The 13,465-nt window shown below is 40.4% G+C and overlaps 1 protein-coding gene across 1 annotated transcript in view; it reads left to right on the top strand.

Annotated features, from left to right (window-relative positions):
- The first annotated feature begins 1,987 nt into the window (after positions 1–1,987).
- Positions 1,988–13,465, top strand: part of pcdh1a (protocadherin 1a) — a 69,602-nt gene continuing 58,124 nt past the window's right edge. The window contains exons 1-2 of the mRNA XM_028421750.1: positions 1,988–2,782; positions 3,664–5,850. Coding sequence (XP_028277551.1) covers positions 1,988–2,782; positions 3,664–5,850 — 2,982 coding nt within the window. The remainder of the gene's footprint in view (positions 2,783–3,663; positions 5,851–13,465) is intronic.

Below are 13,465 nucleotides of genomic sequence, written 5' to 3'. Positions count from 1 at the left end.
AAAAATATTTGCAATTTTTTTTAGATGAGAGCAAGCAGCAGTGCAGATAAAATGTTGACCACCTGGCTTCTTCAGCTTTACCCATGGTCTACCTCTTTACTTAATAGACCCAACAACACTAAGCTCTGCTCCTTAGGAAACCCTTAAGGAGGGTTAAACTGACCTATGGCCAAGGCCCGCCAAACAGGCCTGCCTCATACTGTACCAAATCTGGACAAATACATTTGGCATGCAGACGCTCACCAATAATCAAATGAACCTGATTTTTTTAAAATCCTTTAAATAACAAAACACTTTGTTGTTGCTCTTCCTTTATTCCCATAAATTCAGACTTTGCCCTGCCCATGAATGCCATTAAAACAACATTATAAAATACAGAAAACAAGTCAGAATAAAGATATTTGTTTACATAATATAAACTTTATACTACATATAGCGCAATATAAGATGTGACAGTGCAGCTTGATTAAACTAACTCTAAGCTCCAGTAGCTAGAGCGACAGTCTCATGGCAGTTATTCAGGAGCAACAACATAGTTCATAGTCAGAATTTAACATTCATATTCAAAACCATGTTGCACTTAAAATATCAAATGCAGCTTTACAAATCTGGTATGGACTATACATTGTGGAGTTTTAACATGCAGGAACCCAATAACATAACTGAGGCCTGCATGGTCTGACTAATACCTGAGCCTGTATCGATCAGTTTATTGAAGTGGTGCATCTCTAACTAGACTGTATAACACGCTCCAGTGAAAGCAGTGAAATCCACATCACATTATAAGTTAGTGGACGCCCATTGATTCACCATGTGCACACAAAAGTTTTAAAACATAGCCATCATTAGGTTTTTTTTTTTATTGTGAGCACCAGACCTTGATCCTTAACCTTAATGTTTGCTCCATTTTCAATTACCAATAGCACTCCACACACTCAGGTGCACACAGACACACACAGGAAATAATTACTGTCTAAAATCTTTGCAACACAAAAAACTACCAGAATTCTTTAGCTTGAGGGAACACAGATCAAAGAAGACACTAAAATAATGGGTCATAATTACAGAGTTGAAAGGTTCAAAATCAAACATAATGATTAGAGTGTTTGAGCTAGCTAGTAGGAACAGAGTGTAGATGGAAATGTGCATAATGTGCATTGTTGGAGGCTGCATGCGATGATAATGGCAAATAGACATAATCTGCAAGAGAAGAAATTACCTCTGTGACCCTCAGTATGAGAACCCTTGTTGTTAAAGACCTCTTTGATAAATAAACAGATCAAACAGTTCATCCCTCTCTACAGACAATATCTTGGCAGGTTAGCAGAACGTTTATTGTTGAGGGTAGGGTTTCATACTATATAGGTTATTTTAACATTGCTCTGCTTCCCCACTCAGTGTCTAGCAGGGTAATACAGAAATAATGAGTCTCTCAGGTTGTGAGATTTCGTATTACATTTTTATTTGATTACTCGGCTAAAACAATACACCCTGGCCCTCAAGTTTGTTTTTTTGTGTGCAAACTTGTATGAGGTATGATTTCTTGTCCAGACATTATTTCTACATGAAATTCTTAAAGGAGCAGTATTCATTGAAAGTCTTAAAGCTCAAGGAGAGAAAATAAACCATGCTGGGATATGGTTATGATTGCATTTTTTTTAAATCCCTCTTTTTCCTTTTGTTGTTGTTGTTGTCTAATTATTATTCTGTTGTGCTTCTAGGCCTGCTGTAGGGTTTGTTGTAGCTTATTTACAAAAATAATTCATTTTACAGCTGTAGAACTATAATACAACAATATAATTAACTTTTTTTCCAGATCACTAAATATTTCACTCTAATTTCTATGCTTGTTATAGTGGGGTTTGTGTTTTTCCTTTGAAAGAAAAGTTAAATAATAATTTACTATGCAGCTTGCTGGTGTTGGGAAAACAACGTTCTGACCCAGATTCTCTTTTGTCATTTTACAGGCAGATCGTCTGATGACCTAATGGAACAAAACTTACAAATAGTACTGTTTTGGGTCGTGGTGCTGCACTGTGGTTCTGCTGAAGGCAGTATCCTGTACCGAGTCCAGGAGGAGCAGCCTCCCAACACTCTCATTGGTAGCCTAGCAGCAGACCAGGGGCTACCAGACTCCGGTCACCTCTACAAACTAGAGGTGGGAGCCCCTTACCTTCGTGTCGATGGGAAAACAGGAGACATTTTCACCACAGAGATCCCCATAGACAGAGAGACCCTGAGGGACTGTCGCTCCTTGGCTAAGGGTAAGCCCTGCTACCTGGAATTTGAAGTATCTGTGACAGATCTGATACAAAACCAGAGCCCACGACTTATTGAAGGACGCATTGAAGTGCAGGACATCAATGACAACACTCCACAGTTTCCCTCGTCTGTGCTCACTATCTCTGTCCCCGAGAACACCATCATGGGGGCACTGTTCTCCATACCTCTTGCCACTGACAGGGACTCTGACAGGAATGGGGTGGCTGACTATGCGCTGACAGCAGGTCCAGATGCTGCAACCCTGTTTGGTTTACAAGTGGCTGATGACAGGGGCGGGAAGCTCCCACAGCTCATTGTCCTCGGCAACCTAGATCGTGAGTTAAAGGATTCTTATGACCTCACCATCAAGGCAGTGGATGGGGGAAACCCTCAGCGCTACAGCAGCGCCTTGCTGAGAGTGGTAGTGACAGATGCTAACGATAACTCCCCCAAGTTTGAAAAGTCAACGTATGAGGCGGAGGTCTCAGAAAACAGTCCGGTGGGGCACTCTGTGTTGCAGGTAAGATTTATTATTTAGTAAAGGTTTTTTTGGGGGGGCACATTTACACTTGCTGTCTAGATTGCACAATTACACTGCCACCTGAATTGTTTGTGCTGGTTGATTAGGATTGTTTCTAATTTTGGATTTGATTTCAACCAATTTATTAACATCTTTTTTTAACGAGTTCTTTTTGGCAGATTCTTTTACACACACACACAAAATGCAGTGCCAGTGTATAAATCCAAATTAAATATAAATACTTTTTGCTCTGGAGCTGCATTCTAAAATATTCAATATTGTCTAACAACTCTGAATGTTCCAAATCTAACCTCCAAAGCAGAACTAATGGGAGCTGAGACCACACATTAACAAGTTATAGGCAAGTTTATTTACTCCCATTGTTCTGAGGGGTATTTTTAAGTAATAGTACAAGTATTAGAGCATTAGCGCATTATGCATACACAGGTAATTAAGCAGCTTAGTGTTTTTGTTGTGCTATTATACTTGTGGAAACAGAGTTCAGAAATACACAGAGAGTGTCAGAGTGTAGGCGTAAGATGCTCTGTGTAGGATTTTCTGCTGTGCAATTGCACTGACTGTTATGAAAGAACAGCCCTAATATTCTACCATATGTTTTCTTAGGAACCTAGAAAAAGAGAAAAAGAAAAAAGGCTAGTGATATAACCATCAAAAGAAGAGAGGAAAAGCAATAATGAGATATGCCTAAATAAAGTTGTGCACATGCTGTGCTTTGAAGAGATCAGACTTCAATCGATCCATTCATTAATTCATTTAATGGCTAGGAGTTGTTAAAGAAACTCTACATTTGTTACATTTGGTTTTAAACCCAAATTACATGTTATTCATGCCATTAACCATATGATATGTTTTCATTGCAGGTCAAGGCAAACGACTCTGATATGGGCCCTAATGGAGAAATTGAGTACACCCTTCACCAAGCAGTGGACCCTGTGCCGAAGCTCTTACGAATTGATCGGTCCACTGGCATTATCTATGTCAAAGGACCCCTGGACAGGGAGGAAATCAGCAGCCTGTCCTTCTATGTGGTGGCCAGGGATAAGGGTCCTCAACCTAAAAGCTCCAAGACATTTGTAACCATTGAGGTGACTGACCAAAATGACAATGCTCCAGCTGTGGAGATTCGTGGGATTGGGCTCGTTACTCACAGTGAAGGAGTGGCTAATATTTCGGAGGACATGCCTGTGGGAACAGCTGTTGCTTTGGTGCAAGTGTCTGACAAAGACGAAGGGGAGAATGCTGTGGTTACTTGTGTGGTAGCAGGAGACGTGCCCTTCCAGCTACGCCCGGCCAGCGACTCATCCAGCGACAACAAGAGGAAGTATTTCTTGCAGACCACCACTCCTCTTGACTATGAGAGAATTAGAGATTACCGTGTGGAGATTGTAGCTGTAGATTCTGGAAACCCAGCACTCTCTAGTACAAACTCCTTAAAGGTGCAGGTGACAGATGTGAATGACAACTCCCCAATATTCTCCCCAACCTTGTTTGAGGTTGATTTTGCAGAAGAAAACCAACCAGGGGAGAAGGTTTTAGATGTTACGGCCTCTGATGCTGACAGTGGTACTAATGCCGAGCTCGTCTATAATATTGTGGCAGACTCAACTATCAAAGGCTTGTTTGAGATCGATCCAAACACAGGCGAAGTGAGAGCCCGAAGCCCGCTTGATCGTGAGCATAAAGAACGATATGAGTTCCGTGTCACTGCAGCAGATAAAGGGTCACCTGTCCATAAAGGTACAGCAACTGTTGTAATAAAAGTCCTTGACCGCAATGACAATGACCCTAAATTCATGCTTAGTGGCTACAGCTTTTCAGTCTTGGAAAACATGCCCCCTCTCAGTCCAGTTGGTATGGTGACTGTCCTGGATATGGACAAAGGTGAGAATGCTTGTGTTCACCTCTCCGTTGAGCCAGATGGAGGAAAGTTTGTTGTTCAAAATGGAACAGGCACCATTCTGTCAAGCATCTCATTTGACAGGGAGAAAGAAAGCAGCTATACATTCCGTCTAAAAGCAGTGGATGGAGGAGAACCACCCAGGTCTTCATATGTGGGCGTTACCATCAATGTGCTAGATGAAAATGACAATGATCCTGTAATCACTAAGCCCTCTAATTCCTCTTTCAGGCGTTTGTCCCCTTTAGCTTCCCCTGATAGCCATGTTGAGGTAGTGGAAGCTGAAGACCTGGACAGTGGGCCTAATGCAGAGCTTGTCTTCAGCATTGCTGGTGGAAATCCTTACCAGTTATTTCGCATCTCTCCCTCCAGTGGAGAGATCACTCTGGCAAAAGAGATGACCCGCAAACATGGTGGACTGCATCGTCTAGTAGTGCGTGTGAGTGACAGGGGGAAGCCTGCACGCCATGCCACTGCCCTGGTCCACATCTATGTCAATGAAACCATTTCAAATGTCAGCTTAGTGGAAGCCTTAGTTGGACACAGTCTTTACACTCCACTGGACAGGGACATTGCTGGTGATCCTGACAACGGTTTTGCTGCGCAGCGCAGTAACATTTTGTTTGGGAGCCTCGCCGGCGTGGCAGGCGTTGTAATGTTAATCCTGGTAGTGGTATTTATTCGACATCGCATCCAAAGAGAAACTAAGAGTGGGTACCAGGCTGGCAAAAAGGAAACTAAGGACTTGTATGCACCCAAGCAGGCACCAAAGAATACCAAAGGCAAAAGAGGAAGGAAAGGCAAACCCCAGAAGTCCCCAAAACCCCTGGGGGAAGATGAGGAGGTCAGCCTTCAGAAAAGTCTCAAGTTCAATCTTGATGGAGTCAATGACAGCCCCAGGATACACCTGCCCTTAACATATTCACCAGGAAGCCCAGATATAGGCAGGCACTACCGCTCCAACTCCCCATTACCCTCCATCCAGCTGCAAGCCCAGTCACCCTCAGCCTCTCAGAAGCACCAGGCTGTCCAGGACCTGCCCGCCACCAACACCTTTGTAGGAACAGGAGGAGATGACAACTCCACCGGCTCTGACCAGTACTCAGATTACAGCTACAAGACCAGCCAGCCGAAGTACAACAACAAGCAGGTAAGGTCACTGCTTACACAAGTAAAAGCTGTGTAGATGAAGTGGATGCTTTGTGTGCTGCATTGTGGACACTGGAAAATTTAAGAACTTACAAACACATTTTATTGACTGAGCATTTCCAAATGACCACTTTATTGTCAGTTTAATGTACTTTCATGTACTTGAAAGACTTACGATTATCATTTCATGTCACTGACTGCACCATCAGTCTTGATTGAAAAAATGAAAATAATATGTATAATAATGTAATGTAGATTTGTTACAGCCACTTAATATGCAACAAAATTTGATATAAAAGCAAATTTAATTCCTGCTTAAACGTTTCTACAGAAACGTGAATATGCTTTGGTATCAGCTGTTTCCCTCATCACGTTTAATCCATGTAACTTCTCTTGACAACACTCAAGGGGTGAGAGGGATACACAATGGATGTATTTATCCAATTGTTGCACCACAAGAAAACCAAGATAGCCGTCATTTTCAGTTTTTTTGTGCGATTGGCAGTAGAGTTGAGCAGGGAAGGTCCATTTCTCAGTTACTTACTTCTGCTTTTCTGCCTGACCTCTAGTGCTCTGATCTCTGCAGGTCACTTGCTCTTATCTCCCTGCTCCTTATGCTCTTATCTCCTCTTATCTGTACAACATTTGGCAAGACTCAAATCGCCATGGAAACAGAAATATTAATAGACTCAGAGGGGATTACGAACAGAAAAATTGTAGAGTCTAGGGATAGAAAGCTAGTGTGTCTCTAGGTTTCTGTGTCATGTGCAACAGTGTGAATGTGCATCTTGGACTAGACAAGCATTTAGTGTGTATGTATGCTGGAGGGGATAAGGAAGACTACCATTATCCTTAAATAGTTTAGCTTTTATGTATAATACAGCAAAATGTCTTGAATAGATGTCTTGATCCCATCGATATGATAGCTATAGTTGCACTGTTCAAATAATATGGCAAACTTCCATTTAACATGAGAAAAAAACACCCAGTAAAAGTCAATAAGAGATAACAATCTGTCACATAACTTCAAAAAAGTCTCAAAATATAAGGTCACTGCAACAACAACAATTAGCCACCTAACATGACTGCTACCTCTGAACTACACCGGGTGAAGTATTTGTAAATCTCACAAAAACTGGATCTAACAACACTCTATTTATGTTGCTATTCAAAGGATGGCCATTATTTTGCGCTGAAAATATTTGACATTGATGTATACAATTTATTTTCATCCAAGACGAGCTGACGTGGGCTTTCAAGGCGCTTCCTACATCGCAGTGTCACACATACAAAACAGTCTGACATTCTCCCAAGGCTTTGGAGATATCGTTTGCCACATAAAAAAAATAAATAAAAGAATTAGCAAAAAAATAGAAGGGGAAAACATGCCGCTGAGTTCTGAACATGTGTAGGTGACACATTTTCTGCTGAGATATCTTCAGAGCCAGTCTCACAGTTGGCTGGTTGGTAGTTTCAGCAGATGCTAGCTGACAGCTTAGGTGATCACAAGCCTTTGTGGGTGGAGTTAGTTTAGAGAACAGTCACCACTGTCTTCTTGATGGACAACATAAGGGACCAAAATGACTGCAAGCCACAGGGTGTGTCTGGATATTTGTGTGTAGTGCCAATCTCTGAGTTTGTGTGTCATTCCACTGCTTAGTAAAAGTATGTTAATTGTAACTGCGAGACAGATGTGAGCTCTCAGTATTGTCTGTGTGGTTTCTCAATATGATAACATAAATGCGTATGAGACATGACTCAAGTGATTGACGGGCTGTGCAAAAACATGGACAGATGCTGAAGCTCATGTGACATACCTCAGCAGATGTTGTCTCATGTATGGCATCCCCTCTCACATCAGGAAGAACAGATTGACCAAAATATATAATTAAAGTAACTGCCAAGTGATGTGACAGATGTAGAGTGGTGCCCTTGCTTTAATTAACTGCGCTACTCTAGACAATGGCTTTTCATTGGGAATGTGGTCAGGTGTCACAGTTTTCATCAAATTCTGTCTGAAAGTTACAGCTGGGATGTTTACAGATTATGAGCACATGAAATACACTAAGCGTGTTTATGTAAAAAACTATAGTTCAGCAGCACGGACATCATTCTTCTCCAACTCTCCCAGGCATTAATTAGAAAAACACAAAATCATGACTCAGTTTTTAAGATGCAAAATCTGATCTGAAAGCTGTAAAATTGACACATGAGTGGGTGTCTGTGCTCTGGTATGTACATCTTTGTGAGCACTAGGTTGAGTATTACACACAAATAATGAAGGCATGTTTAAAACATAAGCATATTTTGCCCTGGACTAGGTTGCGGTTAAGGCTGCAGGAAGGAATGCATCATTGCATCATTATTACAAATACAGTATGTTTGAAAAGCATGCATGTTTATTAGGAAAGGATAGATTTGACTACTACTGCTACTACTAATTATTACCAATAATAGTGTAAATATATATTATTTATACATAAGGTATGATATGTAGGCCAAAAAATGAGGTATTACTGCCTGCCCTTAAGATTAGTTTTTTTATCCGAGGAGATTTTCACTTTATAGAACAGCCTATAGTACTAGCTATAACTGCTGGTTTGAACACAGCCTAGGGATAAATAGTAGAATATTTAAATACTGTATAATCAAGAAAGACTTGTCAAGTGTGCCAAAACCCCAACAGATGTGTAAGATGTCCTAATTAGATCTCAGTATTATGCGGGCATGTGCCAGCTATATGTGCCATATTTGTTTTGTCCCACACTTGGTAGCTATAGTACTGCTATCAATTCAGAAGAATTTTGATCTTCTCCCAAGACTCAATGGTGAAATCCTCCCCCCTTCCAATTGGTTTAGATTAACCCACTTTGGTATAATATTCCTCAAATGCGGTTTCTGAGAAATAATATTGCCACAGATTAAGATAGATAAACACAGTTGATGGGAAAAAGAAATCCTCATTTCTAAAATGCTTGTTCTGGGAAGAAAGAAAGAAGAAAAAGAATCAAGAGAAGCCAAGAACAGGCTTCGACAACCAAAACCCTTAACCACAGTTATAACTAACGGTTGTCATGTACTGTATGTGTCTAGAACCAATGAAATTCAGCACCATGGACAGTGCTTTTGCTGCCAACTGTTCCAAGGCATTAGTGCAGATGGAACACTGTTGCATCATGGGCAAAGGAAAGGAAAGGTTTTAGGCATGTGTGAAGCTAATAAAGAACTCATTCCTCTCTAGTGTATTGTCAACTTTTGAAAATATACTAAACATTAATTAAGAGTGCTGGAAGTAGTGAAAGCCAACCAATACCTATGAAATCAAAGATCTCCTTTTTTTCTCTACTGTTTCAGATAGGTTCTTGGGTAAGGGGGGGGGGGGGTCTCAGACTGATTCTATACTAGATTCAAACAAACATAATGATCAATTTGAATGACAGGGGCTGTAGCATCAATGTACTGAATTTAAATAAAGGTCCTTATAGTTGCATTCATATTGCCTGCACCTGTTGTAATTAAAGTGGGGACACTGGGAATATCCCTCAGGGTCTTGGCAAGTTATACCATTCTCAGGTGTATGTCACAGTTTTGTTATTAGGCTCAGGCAGGCATCCAGGAAAATGAGGATGTTGTAAAGGAATAATTATAATATGGTGATATTATTTACAGGGTAAATACTTGATGCACAGAATGTAATGTGTAACAAAGTTAAAAAAGTGTATATAGATTAATGTGCCCAGAATGACTGATAATTAAATAATTTCAAAAATCAGTATTTATAAAAACTGTATTTATATTAAACTGTACATTTGTTCATGAATCCTGATTTCATAGATTTCATAGAAGCTTGTGTGATCCTGTTTTGTGAACTTTACTGGTTAAATTGTCTGTTATAGTCATAATAAACAGCAAGCCACCACAGTGCCACATGCTGTTGCACAGCCATATCCCAAAAAAGAAAAAAAAACACAATCTGTGCATTGCTACAATAAAGCCATGGGGTTTGTGCACCTTTGTAGTTTGTGCCCCTCTCACCCTTGAATGTGTGATATTGCATGATGGTTGCTGGAGAAACTGGTGACTCACAATAGCCATTAGAGCCGATAATTAGCCCTGTTGGGTCCAAGAAGCTGGCACCTTTTTTCACACTTCACTTAATGAGAATCTTACATTTAAGCAATAAAGCTAAGTAAGTGGTATGAAACACTGAGGGTTGTGTATTACACAGCAATCATCACTGCTTGAAAAGCTGCAAATGCATTCTTATATACATTCACACTATGCTTTTTTTATCCACAATGAATACATGTTGTGGCTCCTTTGGGCTTCTCATTCATCGCCATTCCTGTCTGTGGTTACCTCCAGCCAATCCAGTGGCTTCTGAAAGCAGGAAAGAGGGTAGAGTGAGTCAGTGTGAGTCTTAATTAACCTGCTTCTTTGTTAAGCAGGGCCCACACTTTGTGAACTTTAGGCATCCCTTTGAGCTGGGATTAGCCCAATTTAGTCCAATACTGCTGTTTGAAGTCAGCAGAGGTGTATTACAGACGAGTCTGGAGGCTAAATTTGCACTTGTTCTACAAGACTGTGACACATTATTCTCTCTTACTTGTACTCAGGACCAGTGGAACCTAGAAATCATTGGAAATATGTCATCTGCATTTCAGTGAATAGTTGGAAAACTGCAGAGTGCAGCTGACTTATTTTCCCTATCTTTTCCTATCTTGGTTTACAATCTGCCTTCCAGTATTTTTCACAGAACAGCAGACATAGCACACACACACACACACACACACATGCACAGAGAAACCACAGCCTTTTCTGCACACATATTTGCCCTGGCTGATTACCCAGAAAAGGAAAGCTAGAAGGAAAGTAAGGTAAAAAAAAAAGCATTGTAGATGCTGGAGTAATTTACCCTGCCTGTAGTGCATGTTTTGCTTACTGTTTTATTGTGTAAAAGTATGATTCAGTGCATTGTGTTGGCAGCACATTGCATTGAAAATACTGTACATTGTTCAGTCCCCTATACTGCTGCATTACCACAACGTAATAACATTATTTCTAAATGTTTACCATATACAATAGCATTCTTTTACCAGACCTACTTAAATACCCTGCATGGAGACATTAGCTCACTATAGAGTATACCTAGTTGTATTTATAACAACATATCCCCTGAGAAATGCTGCTAGTGCAGTTATATAACTGAACTTCCTAAACACCTACCTTTACTTATACTTTCCCCAGTATATTGTTAGTACATATACACACACACCTACATACCAGGTGTATCTACATCAGCGTGTGCATTAAAACAAATGGTTGCTTTCATTATAATGCATTGCAAACTAGTTGAAAATTACTTTTTGGCAGTAGTTATGGTACCAGAAGTAAGTTAAAGACACAGACCGGATTCAGGTTGCTGAAAGAATTGTATCCCTTTGGGCTCAGATAATGTGTTGTTTGTGACATAGAAGTAAACACTGAAAGGCTGCCTTAAGAGCACAAGCCAGTAATGAATGTATGGTTCTTTGATCCAGAGTTGATGGAGCTGAGACATCCCTGGATCAAACAGTCACAAAGATGACAGGAGCAGATTCTCTGGAGGAAGCTTTCAGGAAGGTTTCACTAAGTTTTTTTACTTGGAATCTGCTGCTGGAGAAAACAAATGACACAAGGGGTACAAAATGATGTGCACTTCAATGTGTGTCATGCTCACTTTCTTCCAAAAACACTGGGTCTGGCTCAGTTCATAGTTTGGACAGAAGATACTTTCAAACTGGACACAAAATGTAGACACCAGTGGGTGAAATAATTTCATGCTTATAGCCCTCAACAAGAAGGGTGATTCAGGTGTACAGCAGGAGCTGGCAGGCAGGCAGGCAGGTAGGCACGACAACAGTGGTTTGTAGTCAGGTAAGTTGCAGACACATAGATAAGAGGTACATAAGAAAAGAGATGTTAGGCAGATACTGCAACATGTAACAAGAGAAATGGCCGAACCACTAAAGCAGGAAAGGCAACAAAGCCTGGCAGTGAGCAAACCTCTACAAATACAGGGACCAATTGGTGGTGAGGAGCTGCCTGGTAGGCAGGTGATAGGGTCAGGTGATCTCCGATGGGGCAAAGAGAAGAAGAAGAGGAGCTGTGACAAACACAGGAAATATTCCAGACAAGCCAGAGACAGAGTGTGTCAGTTTGAAGCTGCACAGAAAGAGAGAAAGATGACGCAAACGGCACCATGACTCGCACTAGATGTTATGCTGGATGTGTATGTGTGTAGTGAAGCTGTGGGTCTGTGAGGCATTTTTTTTACAGACAAATGTATAAAAACTTCTGCTGCTGGGGAGGGATTCTGTTACAGGTCTGAATTATAGAGGAGTCAAACAATGCAATTTTAACTGAACAAGATTTTGGCAAAGTATATTTTGAGACAATACCACAGAGGAATAGCTAACAAAGGATTCAGTTAGATTGTCAGTACAACAATATGCTTTGTGTCATTCAACAGTTGCCTGTAGTTACAACAGAAAATTGCTAAATGCCATGCATTATACTGCTGAACTACATGGGTTCTTGTCCTTGGATTGTTAGTGTTCAAGCTGCTCTCCCGTCCCAACTTACTTTCTCTCCCATTAGAAAATGAATCCGAAGACTCCAGAGCTTTTTTTTTCTTTCTTCATTATTTTCTGCTGAAGCATTGCGTTTAAATACAGTGTGCCTTTAATTTCATTTTGTTTAGGATGAGTGAACACAAAGACTCGACTGGCAACTTCCCCCCGAGACAATAATTAAATTAAAGCATAGTAAAATATTCTTCATGCATCGTGAAACGATTTGGGCTTTTCCACACAGGATCATATTCATACCAAAGTTTCATACCAAATTTAAAAAATAAATGAATAAAAAAAAAAAAAAAAAAAAAAAAACAACTGTTATTCCACTTTCTGTTCCTTAGCAGTTGCTAAACTAACTGCTGCTAAATGTGGGCAATATAGACAGACTGCAAGCATCCCTCATTACCATATGTGCATCAGACGCACGTGAATATTCATAAGAAGGAAAAAACAGAAGCTTTCAAAATAATAGATTCATTCATCTCAAGTCCCTGCAATACTTATTTTATAATAAGCACTGCGGTTTGCAGGGTACAGAGGACATATGGATTGTTTTTCGCCAGACAACTGTTTGAAGTGAGTGTTAGTCCGTCAATATGAACTAATCCAGGGGGGGTTATTCACAAGAAGAAGAGCAAGGGAGGGAAAACCATGAACTTTAGCAAACAGGCTAATGTCAAGTTTAATTTTAGATTGTATTTATTTATTTATTTATCTTAATTAATTGTCTAAAAGCCAGACATCACAGAAAGAGAACTCTCTGCATGAGATCGTTGAGGCAGTGATCTGGAAATAAAAAGCTTTCGCTGATATAGTGTACGAGCTATACTTAAGTTCCAGGATGCCAAATACATGCCCGGAGTTGATTTTCTGACTCCGTTTCTTGCACTTCAGCCTTCAAAATCGAAGTTTGTCCTTGACCTTCCTGTTGGAACTGCTGCCATGGCTCCGGCAGCCAAACCTTGTGTAAGTACATTACAAAGAAGCAGGTATCTTTTT

Source organism: Parambassis ranga, chromosome 14 (genome assembly GCF_900634625.1).
Source record: "Parambassis ranga chromosome 14, fParRan2.1, whole genome shotgun sequence".
Classification (NCBI taxonomy): Eukaryota; Metazoa; Chordata; class Actinopteri; family Ambassidae; genus Parambassis; species Parambassis ranga.
Note: the sequence above shows the minus strand (reverse complement) of the source record. Positions and strands in the feature narration are given on the sequence as shown.